General features: G+C 39.4%; 1 protein-coding gene and 1 long non-coding RNA gene across 7 annotated transcripts in view; both read right to left on the bottom strand.

The window, feature by feature from the left end:
* GPR155 (G protein-coupled receptor 155) overlaps positions 1-9383 on the bottom strand; it is a 41261-nt gene extending 31878 nt beyond the window's left edge. For all 6 annotated transcript variants that reach the window (XM_081584602.1, XM_081584599.1, XM_081584603.1 and 3 more), the window contains exons 1-2: positions 9194-9383; positions 4639-5135 (exon numbers count right to left, since the gene is read on the bottom strand). In XM_081584602.1, coding sequence (XP_081440728.1) covers positions 4639-5104 — 466 coding nt within the window. In that variant the 5' untranslated portion in view covers positions 5105-5135; positions 9194-9383. The remainder of the gene's footprint in view (positions 1-4638; positions 5136-9193) is intronic.
* A 1202-nt stretch (positions 9384-10585) lies between these two features.
* LOC145543360 (uncharacterized) lies at positions 10586-13915 on the bottom strand. Its single transcript, XR_014080663.1, has 2 exons — positions 12626-13915; positions 10586-12041 (listed from the first exon to the last, which is right to left on the bottom strand). It is a non-coding gene; the product is annotated as an uncharacterized LOC145543360 (long non-coding RNA).
* Between the last annotated feature and the right edge of the window lie 11594 nt (positions 13916-25509).

The raw sequence follows: 25509 nt of genomic DNA, 5'->3' as shown, positions 1-25509 counted from the left end.
AGATTTCCCCACAGCTCTCCTCACCCACAAGACCATATATAAAATCTTTCTTTTGACATTCATTGTCCAGTCACCACATTTGGTTCCTTATTTATCCAGCTCATCTTTCACCATATCTTAGTGCAAATCTTCCATCAGCCAATTTACATCATTGTTACACTGGATAAACAACAGGTTCATAATTACTAGTTCTATATGCTGATCATTATCCCCCAACATCTTGAAGTCTCTTCTTTCTTACCCAAATCTTGCCTACTATTTAAGGCCTGTCTCAGGTACCACTTCTTCCACCAAGTCTTCAGTCTATATCATGGATATCCCCTTCCCTGGATGGCTCTGGTACCTTGTTTCATACATATCAGTGCCACCTCAACAAATTCTGAGTTCCTTGAAGGCATCATCTTATAACCCCAGTCCCAGCAGAGTGCTAAGCAAATCTGAAAATACTTGCTGAATGGAATTAACATATCAGTGAATGTCAAAGGTTTCAGACAGACTATAAATGTATTTTGTAACATAGCAATTTATACCTAATTGTTATCCATGAACCCATTTCTTTTTATATCCAATGTTTTTCTTTTTTCATATTCTGAATATTTATAAAGCAGGTTACTATTGGGATATTTTAAGTCAGTTACAGATATACGAAGGCAAAAGAAATACAGTCTAGTGGGAAAGCAAAAACTGGGAATAAATCCCTGTTAAATTACTAGAATAGGGTTCAATATGGGAATTTCAGTCCATTCTGCCATTCCTTTGCATAATGACTTAACGTTTCATCTCCATCTATAAATACGCAGCTCTATTCATTACCAATCTGAATACAGTTTTTCAAATCTGAAAAAAATGAAATTCAGTGACCCACATTAACAAATTAGATTTATAATCATTATATCAACTATTAAGTGCTAATTAATACCTAAAAATAAGGCTCTTGGGGGAGGGGAGAATCCCACTATGAGGAATTATTATATAGCCTTGAAGACCTAAGAGACAAAATTAGCCACCCACTGTGCCTCCCATTTTGATTCCTGCAGGGTTTCAGACCCTAGCAAATAACACAAAGACCCAGACAAGATCATTCTATTATTTAATGGCTGATAGTTAAATGCTTCATTTCCTCTCTGTTTACAGCTCAAGCACTAGAGCATAATTATGATTAGTCGGGGTGCTTATGCTATCAGCATTGTTTGAAGAATAAATTATAGAACTTAACTATGCCCCATTAGTATCTTTTAATGACAGAGGCAGGGAACCATTCTGATTTGCTGAGATCAACATTTCACCTCAGTCGATTCCTGGTTTCTTCTTATTCAGATTCCTTCAAGTACCTTTGAAAAGAATTTTTTCTTAAAATAGCAAGCTTCCTTTTTTAGTCTGCAATAATGCAATGTAGTATTCTGTCACTTGAGTAGAGATAAATCATTGTGATGCCGTTTTATAGACCTTTATAACTGTCATAGTATAGAGAAAAAGGAAACATGACTCTCCTTTGTCTTTAATCATTAACTTATCGCTCTTCTTCTGAGTAACCTGTAAATTGGACCAATGTTGCAGATCAAATGCAGTCTGAAAAAGGACATTTCCTTTAAGCTGTGATGCTTGTCCATGAACAAGAGAGCAGGAATTCTTGGGAGCAGTCACGTAACAAACAAAAGAATGGTCTTCTCTCTAGAGACAGTCTTCTCTGTCCATCCTAAGCATGGCCACAAGGTAGATGGGCATGAACAGAGATAATAAATAATCTCGTCAGAGCAAATACATGGCCCTACAGCTCTGTACCACATCTTCCAATCTGCAGATATATGAGAAAACACTTACTGTCTATACTGTTGATTTCTAGCAAAGTTATTGTCTACAACCTAATGTTATAAGACCTCTTTTATTGTGATTTAAAAACGACAACAAAATGAAAACAAAAATTACAACTCAAAATATGCAAGTATAATCATCAGGGAAATTGGGCTAGCACACTGATGGAAACATGATTATTTCTGGATTCACTGATTTAGTATGGGACATGAGGGAAGCAGCAATGAAAATGGTTGACTATATTTTTTATTTGGAGATTCTGCCTTAATATGAAAATGAATAAACTTATCTAATAGGTCTTTTGCTACTGTTACTCATTTTATGAATTATTTTGAATAATGTAAAGATAAAGAAAAACTTGGATTCTGTCTGAAAATAATGTATTACAAGGGCTAGTTGGGCCTTCTAATGATTCAATGGGCATGTTATGTAACAGTGTGGCATAAAAGAACACCCAGGATTTAAATCTAGTCACCTGTTAGCTGTGTGACCTGGGGTAAGACAATTAAATCTCTGTAAGTCTGCCTCATTTGAAAATGAGGATAATAACATCTGCCCTACCTCAAATGAGATAAGTATATAAGTACTCTTAGAAAGTTACAAATATTACTTCTATTTAATTATGGGCTTACTACTCTATGACGGCATGAAACTTATGGTTCATGTCTAAATTAAGATATAGCACTATTTATTATTTAACACTATGATACTTAGCCATTTCTAAACTCCCTCCTTATACCATAAATACCTTGACAAAGATATATTATTAATGCTCCTGAAGAGATGGACAACACATTAACTTCTTGCTCTTTTATTTCCAAAGTCTTTATTTAAATGCTTGGTTTAGCCTTAATTTTAAAATCCATAACCTTCAAGGAACACCTATCTCGTTTCTGACTATTTACAACTCAGTTATGTAAGAGCCTAGTTTTTTCTCTTTCATAATCTCTGGCTTTATTCAGAGTGATTTAATTTCTTAGGTAAATCTCTATTTCTGGTGAGTGTGAGATGGAGGAGAATGATAAACAGTATAGTCCTCCAAAATCCTTTCAGTGCCAGAGATGAAATAACTTTTCTGGAGGGGGGATAGTTAAAAGGTAAGAAATTTGAAAGTTAATGGCAGATTTCAATCATTCATTTCATTAAGTTTAATTTAGTTTCTGCCCAGAAGATATATGACCAGAGAGGCCTTCACTGACCTTACCTCCTACCTCAAACAGCACCTCCTTATAAAATAATACTACTTTATTTTTATGGCCCTTGTAATTACCTGATATTATTTTTATTTTCCAATTAAAATGTAAATTCAATATGTAGAAGAACTTTGTTCACAAGGGTATTCCCAGCAGCTAGCATAGTCATTGGTGCTAACAGGCTCCTATCAATGAATGAAGGAAAAAATGAATGACTGCTGCTGCTGCTGCTGCTAAGTCACTTCAGTCATGTCCGACTCTGTGCGACCCCATAGACGGCAGCCCACCAGGCTCCGCTGCCCCTGGGATCCTCCAGGCAAGAGTACTGGAGTGGGTTGCCATTTCCTTCTCCAGTGCATGAAAAGGAAAAGTGAAAGTGAAGTTGCTCAGTCGTGTCCGACTCTTAGTGATCCCATGGACCGTAGCCTACCAGGCTCCTCCGTCCATGGGATTTTCCAGGCAAGACTACTGGAGTGGGGTGCCATTGCCTTCTCCAATGAATAACTATATCCATAATATTCAGATCCCTGCGGTTGCTGCTGCTAAGTCGCATCAGTCTTGTCCGACTCTGTGCGACCCCACAGACGGCAGCCCAACAGGCTCCTCTGTCCCTGGGATTCTGTTCCTGGGATTCTCCAGGCAAGAATACGGGAGTGGGTTGCCATTTCCTTCTCCAATGCATGAAAGTGAAAAGTGAAAGTGAAGTTGCTCAGTCGTGTCCGACTCTTCACGACCCCAAGGACTGTAGCCTACCAGGCTCCTCTGTCCATGGGATTTTCCAGGTAAGAGTACTGGAGTGGGTTGCCATTACCTTCTCCAATTCAGATCCCTACATTATGATAAATGATCAAAGCACAACATAAACTTTAACATAACAGAGTATTAAAGACTAGTTATTAAGTACACATTTTCTTGGTGGCAGTTTGGAAAATAGAATATGTTTCTAAGATATCAAAACATCCCCAGTTGGTATGTTTACTATTTCATTAGAAAACATACACATGGAGACATAAAATTAGGCTGTTTAAAGAGTTGGAAATTTAAAGATAGAAAAGTTGGAAAGGTTAAAAAACAAAAAACAAAAAACATCATTTTGTTCTTAAACAAGAAATTAACTTCGACAAAAGTACACAGATATTTTGAATAACAAATTCAATAACAAGCATTAATGTAAAATAACATACACTCTAAATGGTGAGAAAAACAAGGAAGGGAAAAAGTCCCTCATAAATTTCCACTGCTAACCCTTAATAATGACTGTTTTTAAACAGGTGTATGCCTATGCTTTTTACATAATTTAAATCAGAATCTGATCTCTTCTGGAAATTAAACTTCTTTCATATGTGACTGTAGAGAAGAAAAAGAATACTATTAGAAAGAGGACTAAAAATTTATTTGGATACGACCATGTATTTTAAGTAGATATTTGAAGGTGCCTCAAACTCTTGAAAAAAATATATAATCCAACTAACTTAAGACATATTTAAGAAAAAACACGAAAGATTTCTTAGATACAAGAATGAGGTATAAATCACTAACACATAGTTAAAAGATTCAAGTTAAAGGCTTACATTTTATTACCTCCTAAAACACCTGAAGCTTTTTAAAACTTAAAAAATAAAAAATAACTTACCTATAGGATATCCCAATGCAAAGTCATTACTTTGTGTAGCAAAAATAGGAAATAATCCAGCTTTGCTAAATCGACTATCGGGACTGGCAACCAATAATGTTAATATGCATACAATGAAAAATACGGAAGCTTTGGCAATTAAAATACTATATAGAAAAGACCAATCCACATTAGAAAAATTAAGTACAACCATATTTTTGAATAGTAAAGCTGGAAGTGCAAATCTGGAGACAAAATTTCCCAGTCCTTTTGCCTGTGTTGATGTTATAACATTGGCCCTTCCTGCTACGTAGCCACAAAGGACTATGCCAAAGCATTCTAGTAAGGCTGGAAAAAGCCTTGTTATTGACATTGAAGGTGGATCATTAGTGGAATTAAATCCAGGTGTAACTGGTGAAGACAAAGTCTTGGTTATATTGACAGCAAAGGTTAAGTTCTTGGCAGGTACATCGGAAAAAGAATTCATTTTCTTTCACCTTCCAACTCCAACCAGAGCACTGAAAAGAAAGGAAGAAAGATTCCGTGTGAAATCAACAAGAAGAATTCTAGTTGAAAGGATACACTAGCAAACCTAAATTTATTAAATGGCCAAATAAATACACAAAATGTTTTTCAACTACCATCAGAGAAAAATACAATGAAGAAAAAAAAAAGGTGGGAATGTCTGCTAACAACAACCTCTTGACTCTCAAAGGTGGGTGAGCTCAAAATATTTATGTCCTATATTCAGTATCAGATATGAGTAAAATAACATCCACAAAGATCACAGCTGCAATGATGCCCTGTGGTTCTCTCCAGTGATCCACACTCAAGTTCCACCTAGTGGATGAGAGCATGGGGCCCACAGAGTCTCTGCTGAATGTCCGCTGCAGCCAAATTGTCCAGAAATTTCAGAAGTTCTCAGGGCTACATCAAGGAGTCACAATGGACAGGAAGGTCTTTTCCAGCCTGCAGAAGGTCTTGAATATAGGATAGGAAAAAGAATATAATAAAATATCACTAATTAACTTTGAACCAGTAACTTCTGTGCCTCACTTTCCTCATGTGTGAAATGGCAATAATAGGACCTACCTCATAGGAACTTATTGGAGAAGGAAATGGCAACCCACTCCAGCGTTCTTGCCTGGAGAATCCCAGGGACAGGGGAGCCTGGTGGGCTTCTGTCTATGGGGTCGTACAGAGTCGGACACGACTGAGGTGACTTAGCAGTAGCATAGAACTTGATATTATTCAATACCAAATCCTTATAAACACATCTGTTACAAATAAATCACTTAACATAAGTTAAATATAACTTTTGGTGGCATATAAGAGAGAGAATGAAGGAAAAAATGATGGCATCCCACCTACCTACTCTTAGTTCCTTTTACATCAGAAACACATATTGGCTGTCTTGAATGCTCCATAGCGGCACTGAATGTGCCCTTGAACGCCACAGGGACTTTGCACATGCAGTTCACTCTAAAACATTCTCTTCCCTAACCACCTACCATTCTCCACATAACAACTACCCATCCTTTGAGTTGTATGCAAATCAATTCAGGAGTTGTTTGTATCAGGTAAGTCTCCTCCAACACCATACCCAGGCAAGGAGCCTTTCTCAAATAGAATCATGTTCCTTAACTTTAGGCCACTTTTCTCAGTTTATTAGACTATGCATTAGAGTGACTATGTGATTTATGCCTGTCTCCTTCACTGGACATTAAGTGCCATAGAAGCAAGGACTGTGCATGCTTTTGTTTCTTCCTAATGCCGAATACAGTGCCTGGAGATTAAGGCACATAGGAGATTAAGAGACTAAAACAATTACCTGCTCTTATATAAACCCTTTGCTCAGGTGGATCAATGTTCTCTCTTAAGAACTATCTACTTCATGGACAGAATCTTGTTTTTCTTTGAATGCTAAGTATTCTAAGTTTTTCACTATATAAAGCAACAGGCCCAAGACCACAAAATGTGCTCTAAAATGTTCTAAAGCCGTTCATACAGTGTTAAAGAACACAAATGTCTTGTAAAATGTTCTGAAGATGTTCAGAAAATGCTAAAGCAAGGAAAACTTTATGTTAACATGACAATACTTAGCAGACTTTCCTCTTGCTGCCAGGGACACAATGAACATTAGATTTGAATGACTCTGCAACTAATCAGCTTTTACTAGTAACAAGAAGTTAATACAGAGACCATTGCCAATTCCTAAGTGGTTATTATGGGTAAACCATCCAAAGTAATCTTATATAACATTAAAAGTAAAACAGCTTATGCTTCCTGAAATGTACAATGCCCAGGGTTAAATTCTCAAACACCCACATAACATTAAGGACTCAGATGGCAGGCCAGAAACCAACAACTGATCCAAGGGGGTGTGGATGAGATAATTTTCTCTGTGCTACCCTAGTATAAGCTGAGCCCATTTAAAAACATTATGTTTAAATCTGGATCAGGACAAGTTATTTTCCTACTAGGATTAGATAGGAGTGGTCAATATACACAAAACCTGTAATATTCACACATACTTGAAGTCTACCAAATAAGCATCAGATTATATCCTGGGAAAGCTACTGATTGGTACAGGTAGTCATAACTGAAGTAAGGAGCTGGTAAATGAGTGAACTAAAGTGTTAAACATTCAGAGCCCCTGAGAGATGCAGATTTGAAAAAATAGTGCTAAGATTAAAGTGATAAAGTACTCCAGTCTTCTGTTATTTTATAAAAGTTCCCTATATTTCTTTGCCTGGACTATTACAACTTACACTTCTCACTGCCCCTTATTTGTATCAACCACACTTGCATGTCAATTTATTCCAATAATTTTTAAACCAACAGTTTTAAGTAAATTTGCAGTTGTTCAGTGAAAAGAGTCAGATGGACTGAACCCAATTTGGGGCCTATTGTTTATCAACTCCTTGGGCAACTAAGCCTGTCTGCACTTTAGCTTCTTCAACTGTAAAATGAGGGTAAAAATCTTCTTAGATATTGTGAGGACTGGAGATTTTATACACAGCTTATTATAGTAGCTTTTCACAAAGTAGACCTTCAAGAAATGGTAACAACTGCTATTGGGAGTTGTGTGTCCTAATAATAACAAGAATGGTAGTAAATTAAATACAATTAATTGTTCTACGCCAATTCTTCAAACATACTTGGTATTAAAGAGCCTCCAACTAAAACAGAGGGATGCGATAGATTGTAAGGTTATCAGTTTTTGTTTTATACCAAACAACTAAGGGGAGTTCAATTTAAAAATTTAGTTTGATCTTAGTTGTTAACAGGGAAGGGAAAGTTCTTTCGTTCCCTCTAGGTGATGGTCAAATAGTTGCAGCAATGTCCAAGTTTAACTTTCAGTTAGTCAAAAATTAAGAGAAAAACTATGGTAAGTAATCTTCCCTTTCCCATGAAGCTTTTTTTAATGTTCCTTGATATCATAAAAGCAATATCTGCTAATTGAGGGGCAATCAAAATAACCAAAAAGGACTTAGAAAGTTTTATGTCATCTTAATTTTTTTTTTCCCAACAGGAAGAAAATAAACTTTCTAAAGCATTCTTTTAAAATAAACAGGAGCCACGGCAACGGAAGTATTTTTTAAAAACTGCATCCAGTCTTTTCATCTCATTAAAACAATGCTTGTTAAAGAACAAAAAGTTGGCTTGTCACATTAAAAGCCCACTCACTGGGACGGGAGCAGACAAATGCTACATGCTAGCCACTTCTGGTCACTCATGGTTTAGATGACAAGGAGGAACCACTGACACTGTAAACTGCTATTAAGTGAAAATCGGGAGGAGGGTTCTGACTGGTTTCAAAGAGAAAGCTTTAAAACCTTAGGCTGTCTATTTCTCAAACACCTAATATCCTTTATCGGGTGGGAAAAACATAATACAGTGTTGTACCATTCAAGCACTTTCCGACATCAACAGTCACACCATCCACCCACTCCCACCTACTTGCAGGGGACCAAATGTCCTCCCTAGAGACCCAGGGTGGGGAGGGCTGAGCGCTGCCTCTTGCCTTGTCGGCGGGGACAGACTTTGGCCCTCTAAGATAAGGATGTAGAGAATCCCTAACCAAACAGGCCGCCCAAAGAACAGCTACCACCCAATGCCTGGGAAGGCAGCAGTGGAAGTGTTCTCGGCATCTGGGATAAAAAGTTGGACGCTCAGCTTTCCCGGGGCATGGCAGTCACAACGCAAGGTAAGTGAAATGCTCCTAAAAGGGGTAAGGGAGACAATTTGGTGCAACGCTCCAGGTACCTGGGCACAAGCTCCCAGGATGGCATTCGCTGAGGCCACCCCCCAGAATAAGGGGAAGAGTCTGAGAACGATATGGTGGACGCACGTACAGTGAGGCGCTCCTCAAACTGGGGGATGGCAGATCTGTCACCAAAGGGGACAAGCCGCCCCTTCCCCTGCGTAAGTCTTCCCGGGTGGACCGCACGTCCTAAAGGCAGGCGCTGCGGGGTAGAGGCGGGCAGGCGCACGCAGCGGACTGCGGGCCTAGGCGCTGCCCACCGGCTCAGACTCGAGAAGCGAGAGCGGGGGCACGAGGGGCCCATCTCACCTGCTACTTCTGCAGCCCCGGGGCCGCGGGAGAAGGGAGTCGATGCTCGAGGTGGACCAAGCAGGGAGGAAATCACCGTCATTTCCCACCCCCAGCCCTCCTAGCAGAGAGCTGCCGGCTGCCGGGGTCAGGTTACAGCAGCTCAGTCACGTTCCGAGCAAGTGAGGGGCTAGTAAGCGGGGACCAGGTCAACTCCTCCCCGTGCCGCCCCGCCCCGCCCCTCCTTTAAGCCCCGCCCCCGACCGGGGGAACCCCGGAGCCTTGCGGGCCCGGCCCCGCCCTTTCGCTCCGCCCCCGACAGCCGAGAGGCAGAGGCCCATGGTTCTCACCCACGTCCCCTCCCCCCTCCCGTTCCTCTCCCCACGCCTGCTGCGAGCTGCTAGACGCCGCCGGCAGGACTTCCGGCCGCTCGGCTCCCGCAAAATGGCGGCAGGTGTGAGGATTCTGAGGTTTCTCTCTTCCCCCTAAATTCAGGTGCAGAAGCCTCTTGTCTTTCCGCCTAACCCCAGCCTCGTGTGGTCTGCCGAGTCCTCTCTCGATTAGCCTAGCCGTTTATACAGTACAGTTTAAAAACAAGGTCTTAAAGAGTCAGAATCGTGGGTCTTCCTGCCTTTCACCTTTCCCAAGGCAGTGTGACTTTGACCTTCCTATATCAGAGACTAAAATGTAAAGCTTTTTATTCTGTTTGGTGGTGGTGGTGGTTTAGTCTACGAGTCGTGTCTGACTTTTGCGATCCCATGGACTGTAGCCTACCAGGCTCCTCTGTCCATGGGAGTCTCCAGGCGAGAACACTGGAATGGGTTGCCATTTTATTCTCCAGAGGATTTTCCCGACCCAGGAATCGAACTTGGGTCTCCTGTATTGCAGGCAGATTCTTTGCCGACTGAGCCATGTTGTGTTTGGTTTAGTAAATAAGCACCCAGTCGCTGATTGCTTGTGTTTCTATTGTGGATAGAACCATGCGTATCCCTTCAGTTTACTGAGAGGAAACTGATTATATTGGTGAAAAACTTGACAGAGCGGGAACTGAATATACAGGAAAATAATGCATTCTGCCCCTGTTCTTCTCATTTCACCCTTGTTCTCTATCTTAACTTTTAACAGCCCTCCCTGTTTGCCTTGAACCTGGCTACTTTTTTTTATTTAATCTGACTGTATCTCAACGCTGAAAGGATTTATTTAGAAAGTTTGGAGATGAATTCAATGGAATATTAATTGAGCTTTGACTTCTAGCGAAAAACTGGAAGACAGGCCTGGACATGAAAGGTAGGGTGAAACTCTAGGAAGTTTCTTAGGTTAGTCTTGGAGTTTGGACTGTATCCTCTGACCACAATAAAACCATTAATTTTTTTTTTTTTTTCCCATGAGAACATGTCTTAGTGATTACACTAATTTTGGATATGCAATCTGGAAGCTTTCCCAGGGTTAGCTGAAAGACTGAAAGCAAGAAAAACAGATGACTTTGTGAAAAAAACAAGCCAAGAGGAAATAAAAATGAACTCTGAGGTGGTGGTAATGAAAACAATGGAAAAAACCTGAGAGACATTACAAAAGAACTGTTGGGACTGGATTACTGATAGGGCTAAGAAAAGGAAGGAGATAATGAACCTAGGTATTTGCTCATCCATTGCAATAAAGAAAGTGAAGAAGAACTAAAGAGCCTCTTGATGAAAGTGAAAGAGGAGAATGAAAAAGTTGGCTTAAAGCTCAACATTCAGAAAACAACGATCATGGCATCTGGTCCCATCACTTCATGGCAAATAGATGGAGAAACAGTGGAAACAGTGGCAGACTTTATTTTGGGGGGGGCTCCAAAATCACCACTGGATCATTGAAAAAGAGAGTTCCAGAAAAACATCTATTTCTGCTTTATTGACTATGCTAAAGCCTTTGTGTGGATCACAATCAACTGTGGAAAATGCTGAAAGATATGGGCATACCAGACCACCTGACCTGCCTCTTGAGAAACCTATATGCAGGTCAGGAAGCAACAGTTAGAGCTGGACATGGAACAACAGACTGGTTCCAAATAGGAAAAGGAGTACGTCAAGGCTGTATATTGTCACCCTGCTTATTTAACTTATATGCAGAGTACATCATGAGAAACGCTGGGCTGGATGAAGCACAAGCTGGAATCAAGATTGCTGGGAGAAATATCAATAACCTCAGATATGCAGATGACACCACCCTTATGGCAGAAAGTGAAGAACTAAAGAGCCTCTTGATGAAAGGGAAAGAGGAGAGTGAAAAAGTTGGCTTAAAGCTCAACATTCAGAAAACTAAGATCATGGCATCCGGTCCTATCAGTTCAATTCAGTTGCTCAGTCATGTCCCATCACTTCATGGCAAATAGATGGGAAAACAGTGGCTGACTTTATTTTTCTGGGCTCCAAAATCACTGCAGGTGGTGACTGCAGCCATGAACTTAAAAGACACTTACTCCTTGGAAGGAAAGTTATCACCAACCTAGACAGCATATTAAAAAGCAGAGACATTACTTTGCCAACAAAGGTCCATCTAGTCAAGGCTATGGTTTTTCCAGTGGTCATGTATGGATGTGAGAGTTGGACTATGAAGAAAGCTGAGTGCCAAAGAATTGATGTTTTTGAACTGTGATGTTGGAGAAGACTCTTGAGAGTCCCTTGGACTGCAAGGAGATCCAACCAGTCCATTCTCAAGGACATCAGTCCTGGGTGTTCATTGGAAGGACTGATGTTGAAGCTGAAACTCCAATACTTTGGCCACCTGATGCAAAAAGCTGACTCATTTGAAGGGACCCTGATGCTGGGAAAGATTGAGAGCAGGAGGAGAAGGGGACGACAGGGGATGAGATGGTTAGATGGCATCACTGACTCGATGGACATAGGTTTGGGTGGACTCCAGGGGTTGGTGATAGACAGGGAGGCCTGGTGTGCTGCGGTTCATGGGGTCGCAAAGAGTTGGGCACAACTGAGCGACTGAACTGAACTGACTGAAAGTCACTGCAGATGGTGACTGCAGCCATGAAATTAAAAGATGCTTACTCCTTGGAAGAAAAGTTATGACCAACCTAGACAGCATATTATAAAACAGAGACATTACTTTGCCAACAAAGGTCCATCTAGTGAAAGCTATGGTTTTTCCAGTAGTCATGTATGGATGTGAGAGTTGGACTAGAAAGAAAGCTGAGTGCCAAAGAATTGATGCTTTTGAACTGTGGTGTTGGAGAAGACTCTTGAGAGTCCCTTGGACTGCAAGGAGATCCAACCAGTCAATCCTAAACGAAATCAGTCCTGAATATTCATTGGAAGGACTGATGTTGAAGCTGAAACTCCAAAACTTTGGCCACCTGATGTGAAGAGCTGACTTACTTGAAAAGACCCTGATGCTGGGAAAAATCAAAGGGGAGAGGAGAAGGGGGCAACAGAGGGTGAGATGATTGGATGGCATTACCAACTCAATGGACATGAGTTTGAGTAAACTCCGGGAATTGGTGATGGAAAGGGAGGCCTGGCATGCTGCGGTTCATGGGATCTCAAAGAGTTGGACACTACTAAGCGACTGAACTGTACTGAACTACAATAAAGAAAAGGAATCAAACTAGGGAGACTGTTAACACCCTTACTAGTTCTAAGGCTCCACCCTTTCCTATCATTCTATTATCTGAAGATGAAGAAATGTTTCAAGTGAGGGAAGTGGTTACAGAAGAGAATGAATTTGGTTTTAGGCCTAAAATCTAAAATCTCAAGAAAGTTAGTCTCCTTTCTTGAAGAAGTTATCACCTTCTTCATTTGAGGTCCTGGAGATTAAGTCATTGGTCTAAGAACAGCCAGCAAGAGAATGGGACTCTAGTGCTCACTGTCCTCAGAACTAATTGCTCATGAAAGTATCAGCACCTGTAAGAAAGCTAGCAGACACCTGAAGAGAAAACAGAAGCTCAAGACAGAGAAAAAACACAGCCAAAGATGTGGTTTGGAGCTAGCTGCACAGAGTGGACAAGTTTTCTGGTACAAGCAGCTGGCCGAAGGACAATGGCTCTAGGAAAAAAGTGTTTACAGAAATGAAGGACTTCATCAAAAATCATTCTTAGATAAGCATTTGCTGATGAATGCCATAAGATAACCATTTAATTCCATTATCATGTCTGCTAGTCATTCTGTGAAATCCTGACCTATATGTACTATTAACTGAAAATAGGAAGTGAAAAGCGCAACACCTCAGATAACTTCTGTTAACACTTTACTGTAAATGTATCACTTTTTCCTATGCATATAAAAATCAGTAAAGAAAATTAAGGTCATGCAATACACATTATTTTTCATACACATGATTTTTAGTAACCTTTTTCATTTAATAATATGTAATATTTTAATGCATTTTTAGATCTCTATCATAACTTTCAACACCTATTGAATATTCCCTGTTGAAAAGCTGAGGATTATCTCCCTTAAAATTCTTTGGACTTTCTCTCTTTGGACTCTGGACCATCCATAGCGTCTAATCAAAGATGAGCAAAGAAGAGGAAGGTAAAATAGTAGAAGTGTTCAGAGTGACTTAAAATGTGTTGTTTGAAGTCACTACTGTGGGCGAGAATCCTTTAGAAGAAATGGAGAAACCCACAGAGTCAAAGAAAGAGTCTGAAATAGAGTACTTGGGTGCAATCTCAAAAATGACAGAAAGATTTCTATTCATTTCCGAGGCAGGCCATTCAATATCACAGTAATCCAAGTCTATGCCCCAACCAGTAATCCTGAAGAAGCTGAAGTTGAAATGTTCTATGAAGACCTACAAGACCTTCTAGAACTAACAGCACAAAATGATGTACTTTTCATCATAGGGGACTGGAATCCAAAAGTAGAAAGTCAAAAGATAACCTGGACTAACAGGAAAGTTTGGCCTTGCAGTACAAAATGAAGCAGGGCAAAGGCTAACAGTTTTGCCAAGAGAATGCACTGGTCATAGCAAACACCTCTTCCAACAACACAAGAGAAGACTCTACGCATGGACATCACCAGATTGTCAACACCAAAATCAGATTGGTTATTTTCTTTGCAGCCAAAGATGGAGAAGCTCTATACAGTCAGCAAAAACAAGACCGGAAGCTGACTGTGGCTCAGATCATGAACTCCTTATTGCCAAATTCAGACTCAAATTGAAGAAAGTAGGGAAAACCACTAGGCCATTCAGGTATGACCTAAATGAAATCCCTTATGATTATACAATAGAAGTGACAAATAGATTCAAGTGATTACATCTGATAGAGTGCCTGAAGAACTATGGACTGAGGTTTGTGACACTGCACAGGAAGTGGTGATCAAAACCATCCCCCTCAAAAGAAATGCAAACAGGCAAAATGGTTGTCTGAGGCGGCCTAACAAACAGATGAGAAAAGAAGAGACGCTAAAGGCAAGGGAGAAAAGGAAAGATATACTCATTTGAATGCAGAGTTCCAACGAATAGCAAGGAGAGATAAGAAAGCCTTCACAAGTGAGCAATGCAAAGAAATAGAGGAAAACAATAGAATGGGATGTGCCCATGACACCACCCTCATGGCAGAAAGCAAAGAGGAACTAAAGAGCCTCTTGATGAAGGTGAAAGAAGAGAGTGAAAAAGCTGGCTTAAAACTCAACATTCAGAAAACTAAGATCATGGCATCTGGTCCCATCGCTTCATGGCACAGAGATGAGAAACAATGGAAACAGTGCGAGACTTGACTTCCTTGGGTTCCAAAATCATCGCAGATGGTGACTGCAGCCATGAAATTAAAAGACACTTGCTCCGTGGGAGAAAAGCTGTGACAAACCTGGACAGCATATTGAACAGCAGAGACATTACCGACAAAGATCTGTCTAGTCAAAGCTATGGTTTTTCCAGTGGTCATGTATGGATGTGAGAGTTGGACCATAAAGAAGGCTGAGCACCAAAAAATTGATGCTTTTGAACTGTAGTGTTGGAGAAGACTCTTGAGAGTCCCTTGGACTGCAAGAGATCAAACCAGTCAATCCTAAACTGAAGCTCCAATACTTTGGCCACCTGATGTGAAGAGCTGACCTATTTGAAAAGACCCTAATGCTGGTAAAGATTGAAGGCAGGAGGATAAGAGACGACAGAGGATGAGATGGTTAGATGCCATTGCTGACTCAATGGACATGAGTCTGAGCAAGCTCTGGGAGATGGTGAAGGACAGGGAAGCCTGGCATAGTGCAGTACATGGGGTCACAAAGAATCAGATATGACTCAGCAACTGAACAAACAACAACAATATAATGTCAAACTTCTTCAAAAAATATTTAGTTTCTTTGAAACTCCCTGTCCCCTTCCTGACAGCACCAATTTCTCCTTCAGTCAGTTCAGTTCAGTCGCTCAGTTGTGTCCAACTCTTTGCAACCCCATGAACTGAAGCACTCCAGACTTCCCTGTCCATTACCAACTTCCGGAGCTTACTCAAACTCATGTCCATTGAGTTGGTGATGCCATCCAATCATCTCATCCTCTGTTGTCCCCTTCTCCTCAGTTCAAAAGCATCAATTCTTCTGCACTTAACTTTCTTTCTAGTCCAACTCTCACATCCATGACCACTGGAAAAACCATAGCTTTGACTAGATGGACCTTTGTTGCCAGAGTCATGTCTCTGTTTTTTAGTATGCTGTCTGGTTTGGTCATAGGTTTTCTTCCAAGGAGCCAGTATCTTTTAATTTCATGGTTGCAGTCACCATCTGCAGTGATTTTGGAGCCCCCCAAAGTAAAGTCTCTCACTGTTTCCATTGTTTTCCCATCTCTTTGCCGTGAAGTGATGGGACCAGATGCCATGATCTTTGTTTTCTGAATGTTGAGTTTTAAGCCAATTTCTTCACTCTCTTCTTCACCTTCATCAAGAGGCTCTTTAGTTCCTCTTCGCTTTATTGTTTAAACAAGTTTCAGTTGAATTTTCTGTTACTTTAAATCAAGTGTATAGGAAAATATTGTGGAAGAAAATGTCAACAGTAATTATCATTGAGTGGTTAAAAATACACATGATTTTCTTTTCCTGTGTAGAAAAGTTGCCAAAATTTCTACTGAAAAAATGTGTATTAATTTTATCAAGAAAAAGTCTGAAATAAGTCATAAGGTATATATTTTGTGTATGGAAATGGTGAACAATACAGAAGAGTAAATATTTTTCTAAAATTTACTATTAATACTAAGTATTAAACCAAGTAGGTACATAAAATCTACCCGTAAAATAGAAAAATTTGAGAGCACTGATACAGTGCAATGTATGAACTTATACAAGGCTAAGGCCTTATTTTTGTTAATATCTGTAGCCCTAGCAATTACAATAGTGTTTTCCTTGACATATGGTAGGTGTTCCATAAATGGTTTTTGAATGACTGAATAAAACGTAACTGCCTACCAACTATCCAGGACGTTAAAGCGTATTTCTTTCTATTGAATGGGAATGATGGAGCTTGGGGCAGGTGGTTCCCAAATATGCCAAGGTGGCACATTGATTATTTTGATTGAAAGTTATTGAGATAGAGCTGGTATAAGAACACTCTCAACCTCCTTTGTCCCCCTGAAAGCAGGAAACAAAGCTCCCTTAGAAAGGTATCTTCCCTATTCCATAAGGATGAAGGGCATTGAGATAGAGAATTTGAGGCCGAGAAAGCTGTTTAAGGGCTCCCCAAGTGGCTCAGTGGTAAAGAACCTGCCTGCCAATGCAGGAGACGCAGGTGACTCGAGTTTGGTCCCTGGGTTCGGAAGATCCTCTGGAGGAGGAAATGGTAACCCATTCCAGTATTCTTACCTGGAAAGTTCCATGCACAGAGGAGCCTGGCGGGCTATAGTCCATAGGGTCACGAAGAGTCAGACACAACTGAGCAACTGAGCACTCATGCAGGCTGTATAAACAAACTTTGTTACTCCTTCATTAGTTTGCTATCCCAAGCAAAACCCCCTTTGTTTTGTGAAATTTTCACAAATGATTGATTCTTTTTCTGAAAAGGCATTTAAACAGACTGCTTTGGTCTCTTCTTAGGTATGTGTGAAATTAAATTTGTTTTTCTCTTGTTAATCTTTCTTATGTTAATTTGATTACTAGCCCAGTCAAAGGAACATAGAAGGATAAAGGAAACATTTTTTTCCCCCACAGAAAGCTGTTTGATACCAGCAACTATGGTATAGCTCTTTTATAGTGGCTGGATTTCTTACTTTTTTCCAGCCTTTCACTTAGCCCAGGTTTATAGCTTTATATAAACATCCTCTGAAATTATGGTTTCTTTTTGTTGTTTTACATGCTATGTGCTTAGTCACTCAGTTGTGTCCAGTCTCTTTGCAACCCCATGGACTGTAGCCTGCCAGGCTCCTCTGTCCATGGGGATTCTCCAGGCAAGAATACTGGAGTGGGTTGCCATGCCCTCCTTCAGGGAATCTTCCCAACCCAGGGATTGAACCCAGGTCTCCCACATTGCAGACAGATTCTTTACCATCTCAGCCATAATTTCTGACCTGTCAAGGTAAACCCCTGAAAACTACTTTTTTTAATTCAACATTGTATTTTTGTAAATACATAGTGGCTAAAAAGTGGCCCCTTTTCAATTTGCTATTAAAATATTCTTACAAGGCTGAGTTGGTGGACACATGGATGTACCTGGAGAAGGATTCCTCCCGGGAGAGCATGGAAGAGCCATGCTCTATTCTCACATACTGTGCCCTATGCATCTCTTCCATCTGGATGTTCATTTGTATCCCTTAGCATATCCTTTTATAATAAACTAGTAAAAATAAATTGTATTTGTTATTGTTATTGCTGGAGAAAATAAGAAGTCCAGCCACTATAAAAGAGTTATATCATAGTTGCTGGTATATATACAAATTATATATTATATGTATATTATGTATATATATTTTTTTCCTTAGGGAAAATAGAATCTAAACATTTTACCTTGTTACTGATTTTATTGATGTCAGGTGAGACTCAAATGTAGTTAAATAGACAAGGGCTTTTGTCTGGGCCAGCACTTCAGAAGTTTTAAGGAGAAAAACAGTGAAACCAGAATTAGATTATGAAACTAAAAGTTAAATCAATGATTTAGATAAGATAGAGTGCAGAAAGTATGCAATAGCAACACAATGACTTTGGAGCCCATCTGATTTGCCTCAGGATTTAGCGTCTTGACACAGTACTTGTGGTTTTGTTTTGACCTTTTTTTTTTTTAAAGGGTTAGAGATCAGGAAAATGAAAATGAAGAATAACAAAAAATACTCCTGTTTTTACTACTAGTTTGTTTAGTAAAAAAGGTGCTCACAGACAAACTTATGTAATAGGCAGTCATTCAATAAGGAATCTTATAAATGTGTAGAACATTTTGTAATTTGAGTGATCTCTAAGATGAGACACTGTAAAACTAACCAACTTTGTATGATATAAAGAGGAAGTGGCAAAACCTCAGATTTAGTTTTGACTTTGGAGTAAGATCTGTAGCTGATTCTTGTTAAAACCTGGATGGAACTTTTGAGTTTAATAGCTAGTTCAAAAAACAGGTTATCTATCATATCCTCAGCATAACAGTTAAGCATAGACCTCAGATGCATTCTTTATCTGTGTTGATTTCTGTGGTATCCTTAGTACCTGGAACAGTGCTTGGCACATAGTAGGCACCAGGTTAATATTTGTTACCCTGCCAACTCTTGGAATGCCAGCTAAACACTTTTATGAAGTTTCCTTATTTAGAGAACTTAAGACAGAAACACCTGCTCTTTCTTGTGCTGATTCTTTCAAGTATCAAAAGTAACTGAAGAAGAAGTATCAGAACTCAGGTCTCTGAGCGGCAGTAGAGGAACTAGATTGTTTTGTGACTATCAATGGCTGAAAAAGCCAGACATGAGGAACTGTCATTCCCTGATGGCTCAGCAGTAAAGAATCTGTCTGCAATGCAGGAGACACAGGAAATGTGGGTTTGATCCCTGGGTCGGGAAGATCCCCTGGAGAAGGAATTGGCAACCCATTCCAGTATTCTTGCCTGGAAAATCCCATGGACAGAGGAGCCTAGTGGGTTATAATTTATGAGTCACAAAGGATCAGACATGACTGAGCGGCTGAGCACTGGACATAGACTAAATGTGATACTGTCCCAAGAATCAATTCTACAAATATTTAAATGTCCCTAGAATTCCAAAAGTTATTTAGCTTTCCTTTTACCTTAACTTCTATGCAAGCTTTCCCTAAGCCATTCCAAAAAGTGGAAACAGGACAAAGAACTTAAGACTTCTGAACTATAAAAGCACTACCCAGACTGAGTCAGAAAGATGCCTGGACATTAGGTTTGGAGTAAGTTGTTCTTGGAGAATAAAACTGATAAAAGTGAGTTTCTCAGTGCAGCGTTAATTGGCATCTAGGCTTCTATAGCCTATCAGCTAAAATGACTATTAACTATGTCCTCAAGCCTGGCTTATGATTCGTTCTAATAGCCTAACTCAAGCCCTCTCCCGTGGGTGTACATTTTGGAGACAAGATGTTTATATAATGCTAACATGTGACAAAATTTCTAGAAAAGCCTTAGAAATTTCGTTTCATATGTTGCCTCAGTAATTGGTTAAGGATCTTCTTTTTACGTAATAGTCTTTGTCAAATGAAAAACTATTAAAAAAGCTTAAGCCCAATATTTGCCATAGTGAATGTAATTGTTTATTTTAGAGGCAAAAGGAGATTGTTCCTGAGGGCAATTGAAACCGTATTTAGAAATCTTCAAGCCCAGGCAGTGATCTCAGAGAAATTCAGGAACATCTCCCTGAATCTTTCTTCTTAACCACTTTAATCTCACTCATTCAACCATGTTGTGTCAAAAGCTAGAGTATGAAGGAAATGATCACTTTTCTTGTTTGTCCAAAATTCCTCTGCTAACTTTGGAAGGTGGTAAGCAGGAAAAGTGGTAAACTCCCTCTGTTATAGGGAGTTTAACCTATGTGAATGTGGAGGGTTCTTGAAAGTAATTATGGAGTAATCTGAAAAAGAGTAGTTTGTCTCTTCCACTCTTGGAAAGGGAAATAAGAGAGCTTATTATCAGTCCCTCTGAGGGAAGGTGACCAATGGGAAGCTGTTGCCAAGGAGCCAGCTGGTGCACGGATATTGCTCTAGGTGATGTTCTATAAAAGGATAGAGAGTGGAGGTTAGAATTCAGACACTTCTTCCATTTTGATAAGAGTTGTTCCATTGTTTCCTCTTTTAAGCCTTATTCTTGATGTGCTTTCAAGCACTCTATCATTCTTTCTCTTTCTCAGCATGTTCTCATCTTCTCATTTCACTATTATTACAGGCATACTTTGGAGATATTATGGGTTTGGTTCCAGGTTGCCACAATAAAATGAATATTGCAATAAAGTGAGTCACATGAACTTTGGGGTTTCCTATTGCCTATAAAAGTGATATTTACAGTATAGTCTGTTAAATGTGTAATGTGTACAAATGTACATTATGTCTGTAAAACAATGTACATATCTTAATTAAAAAATACTTTATTGCTAAAAAGTGGTAACCATCATCTGGCAACGCAGGGTTTCCACAGATCTTCAGTTTATAAAAAAGCACAATTATCTGTGGAGCACAATAAAACCAAGTGCAGTAAAACTAGGTATTTCTGTAAAATACATTTCTGCTAAAATGCTAGCAATTTGGTGCTAGCAAGCTACCTGCCTGCTCCACACATTGTTTGTTCAGTATGATTTTAATGTATATGTTACTGATCATGACCTAGGAGAGTCATGTGAGCAAAAGATGGAATAACATGGGGCAGGGATCAACCATAAGGACTGAGGTACAGAGGGATAAAAAGCAGAACATTTAATCATAGTCAGGAGTCCAAAGGTCTGTCACATTGCTCAATCAGCTTCACACCAGAATCATCTGGGGAATAAAATTTTTTAAAATTGAAGCATAATTTACATATAATATTACGTTAATTTCAGGTGTATAACATAATGATTTGACATTTCTATGCGTTGCAAAATGATCACTTGGGGAATGTAATTTTTAAAAATATAGATGCCAGGACCCTGTCAGATTTACTAAATCAACATCACTGGGATTGTGTCCATACTTTTCCCCCCAGATTCTGCAGATGATTCTAATGCAAATTTCTGAAAGCGACACATTTAGGGAATAAACTCAAAATTATACATCTGTTTCAAGGGCAGGCAGGAATATTTGTCTTAGAGGAAGGCAGAAAAAATTTCTAGAGTCTCAGTCCTCTGTGGGGAGAAATGTGTTCTTATTATGGGAAAAAGGGTACACTGAGTCTGGGAACTTCCTTTGGAAATCCATCTCAATAGAGTTTTTCCTATCAGGACGTATTTCTCATGTGAAATAAATTTCTTTTTGGTTTGTGGACAAAAGCAAAACAAAATAAAACTGACCCCTGTCTTCATTTCTCGTATATTTACACTATTTCCTCACTATAGGGCCATTATCAGATTCCAGTCACAAAGTTCATGTTATGGGTAAAACTGGATGAAGTAATTTTCTGATATATTCAGTAACTCAACCAATACATTTACTATATTGTGGATAATGTAGCAAAACCTCAGTGCTTTCATTTCACCATCTCTTTTTTTTTTTTTTTTTTATAAATTTATTTATTTTAGTTGGGGCTAATTACTTTACAATATTGTAATAGTTTTTGCCATACATTGACATGAATCAGCCATGGGTTTACATGTGTTCCCCTTCCTGGACCCCCCACCCACCTCCCTCCCCATCCCATCCCTCTGGGTCATCCCATTGCCCCGGCCCTGAGCCCTTGTCTCATGCATCGAACATGGAATGGTGTTCTGTTTCACATATGATAATATACATGTTTCAGTGCTATTCTCCCAGAACGTCCCACCCTCACCTTCTCCCTCAGAGTCCATAAAATTGTTCCATGCATCTGTGTCTCTTATTCTGTCTCGCATATAGGGTTATCGTTACCATCTTTCAAATTCCATATATATGCATTAGTATACTGTATTGTTGTTTTTCTTTCTGGCTTACTTCACTCTGTATAATGGGCTCCAGTTTCATCCATCTCAGTAGAACCGATTCAAATGTATTTTTTTTAATGGCTGAGTAATATTCCATTGTGTATATGTACCACAGCTTCCTTATCCATTCGTCTGCTGATGGACATCTAGGTTGCTTCCATGTCCTGGCTATTGTAAACAGTGCTGCAATGAACATGGGTACACGCGTCTCTTTCAATTCTGGTTTTCTCGGTGTATATGCCCAGCAGTGGGATTGCTGGGTCATATGGCAGTTCTATTCCCAGTTTTTTAAGGAATCTCCACACTGTTCTCCATAGTGACTGTACTAGTTTGCATTCCTACCAACAGTGTAAGAGGGTTCCCTTTTCTCCACACCCTCTCCAGCATTTATTGCTTGTAGACTTTTGGATAGCAGCCATTCTGACTGGTGTGAAATGATACCTCATTGTGGTTTTGATTTGCATTTCTCTAATAATGAGTGATGTTGAGCATCTTTTCATGTGTTTGTTAGCCATCTGTATGTCTTCTTTGGAGAAATGTCTGTTTAGTTCTTTGGCCCATTTTTTGATTGGGTCGTTTATTTTTCTGGAATTGAGCTGCAGGAGTTGCTTGTATATTTTTGAGATTAATTGTTTGTCTGTTGCTTCGTTTGCTATTATTTTCTCCCATTCTGAAGGCTGTCTTTTCACCTTGTTTATAGTTCCCTTTGTTGTGCAAAAGCTTTTAATTTTAATTAGGTCCCATTTGTTTATTTTTGCTTTTATTTCCAATATTCTGGGAGGCATTTCACCATCTCTTAAAGCTTCAGTTTTTTAGAAACAGTCATGATTTCCTCTTATATTTCTTCAGGGATGTTATTTTCTAAGATACGGCTTTTTACTAATCTTTTATAGTTTGTGCATTTGGTGTCTTATTTAAGGAATCCTCACCTGTATCAAGGTCATAATGATACTCACCTACATTTTCTTTTAGAAGTTAAATGTCTTTGAAAATTGTTCTTCTTTGCACCATTTTCCGAATTCTTATATGTTATTAGAGCCCCACTCTAGACTCCAAGTGTAGAAAGTTCCCACCCAGCACAGAGAAAAATGTTTCTGTAGTTCTTGCTACAGAGTCAAGATCCAAAAACCCTCAATGCAGAATAAAATAAGCTAGGAATGTATAGAGATAAAAATCTATCAAATGTGGTAAAAGAAGATAGCAGAGTAGTATGAGCTAATGGAAATATTAATTATCTTAAAGTCAATGTGTATTTCTCCTAGAGATACCTAAGAGATGAGACCTTAAGCCTTAAGAAGGCTGAGCAAATGAAGGGTGTGTGGACTAATGACTGGTAATCATGCTGTGGTAATGCTTATTGCATGTTTGTCAGACGTCTAGCAGAGGTATACTTATCATGTGTTTGCCAATATGTCTAGCAGGGCCTTTAAGATGTCCTTGAGTAAAAGTCATTGTACAGCTCCATGTCAGCGCTAATAAAAAACCAACTACCTCAAAGAAAGTAATCTTTAAATTCCTGGAAGTCATCTCATATCTGAACCCCTATTACATATCCAACTACTCCCTCAGGTTCTTGGCTCAGCTTTGGAACTGGCTGCTGGATTTGGGGCTCCAGCTGTTGCACTGCTTCATTGTTGTTGTTGTGCTCAGTCGTGTCTGACTCTTTTCAACCCTACAGACGGTAGCCCGCCAGGCTCCTCTGTCCATGGGATTCTCCAGGCAAGAATACTAGAGTGGGTTGCCATCTCCTCCTCCAGGGAATCTTCCTGACTCAGGGATCAAACCCGCATCTTCTGCATCGCAGGTGGATGTTTTGTCATTGAGCTGCCAGGGAAGCCTGCGCTGCTTTATGAATGTCTATCATCTAGTGTCGTCCACCCGCCTCCAGGATTGTGAGAGACAGTTGTGTCTACTGTGATTGGCTTGGCTCACTTGTATCCTCTGCCCCAGTTAATCAGAATCATTCGGCCTCCAATGTAGGATACTTAATACCATCTCAAGCCGATGAGAATAAGCTTCTGGCCCAAATTTCCCAACTGTTACCAGGTGGGAACCATGACTTGCATTAAGAAAGCCAAACCTTTAGGATACTCTCCACATACTCTAATGATCTAATTGACAATTGTCCCAACAAAGGAGGCATCTCTACTGATAAAAATAGTCCCTTTTCAAAGGTGTGACTTGGGTTAGGCCGCCCTGTGCAGTATAGCACCACTCCTCGTGGGGGGCACCCTCTCGTCAAGTGAATCTGATGGTTGGGTGGCCTCAGAGGGTGATTCTGCTTCTCGCCAGGAGCAGCTTTCCCTACTGTCCACTGTAAGAAGTGTTACTGCTGTCCTTGTGACCTTGCCTAGAGGAATGGCCAGACAGAGCAAAACATGACATTTTCTTTTTCCCCCAATCACAACCTTTTTCTTTTCTGATTATAATAACGGACAGTATGTGTGCACATTTAAAAAAAAATGCAGTCAATACCAAAATGTATATAGTAGAAAACAAAACGTATTCAGTATTGCCAACAGAAATAATCTTAGTTAACATATGCAGAAACGTGTATACATATATATATATATGCACTCAAAAGCACATATATATTTATTAAAATGCAGAATTTTATAACCTCTTTTTTAACTCAAAATATTGAGAATAAATATTTTTCCATTTCAACTCAACCCTTTTTTTTTTTTTTTTACTGCACTATAGTATTCTATATATGTGTGTCATCGTTCATTTACTTAATTCTCTAATGGGAATTTCAGTAACTTTCATGAATATTTTCTTTGTTTTTTTAGTAGTTACCATTAAATTATTAACATATGAATTTAAGTAAGCTTAACAAACAACCAAAAAAAACACCAAAAACCCAAAGTCTGAAATTAATCTCTGGACCCTTCCTGGACAAGAAAAGAAATTTTAAACACGTTGCTATTGAACACAGTTCACCTGTCACTCTACCATCTTCCTTGTTAATATTGCTTAGAATTTTAATTTTGCCTCTTTGAAAAACAGAATAATTCAATTCTTTGAAGTTTAGAAAATATATTACCCATACATTACTATTTTCTATGCTCTCTAGTCTTCATGAATGTAACTCCCAACCACTCCCTCCCCGCCACCGTCTGGACTCAAAGTGGCAGGTACGTGCAGAGGCTCCAAAGTCAGACTGCCTGGATCAGACCCTCAGTTCTGCCACTTGAAAGCTGAAAGCTGTGTGGCTTTGGATAAATGACTTAACTTTTCCATGCTTCAGTTTTCGAGTCCATAAAATCAGGGTAATTATAGTAACTAGCTTATCAAATTGCTATGAGAATTAAATTAATGCCTTTGAACAGCACCTTTGC

The sequence above is a fragment of the Giraffa tippelskirchi genome, chromosome 3, assembly GCF_054371585.1.
Source record: "Giraffa tippelskirchi isolate mGirTip1 chromosome 3, T2T-mGirTip1v1.2.pri, whole genome shotgun sequence".
Classification (NCBI taxonomy): domain Eukaryota; kingdom Metazoa; phylum Chordata; class Mammalia; order Artiodactyla; family Giraffidae; genus Giraffa; species Giraffa tippelskirchi.
This window is presented reverse-complemented; position numbering and strand designations above follow the sequence as displayed.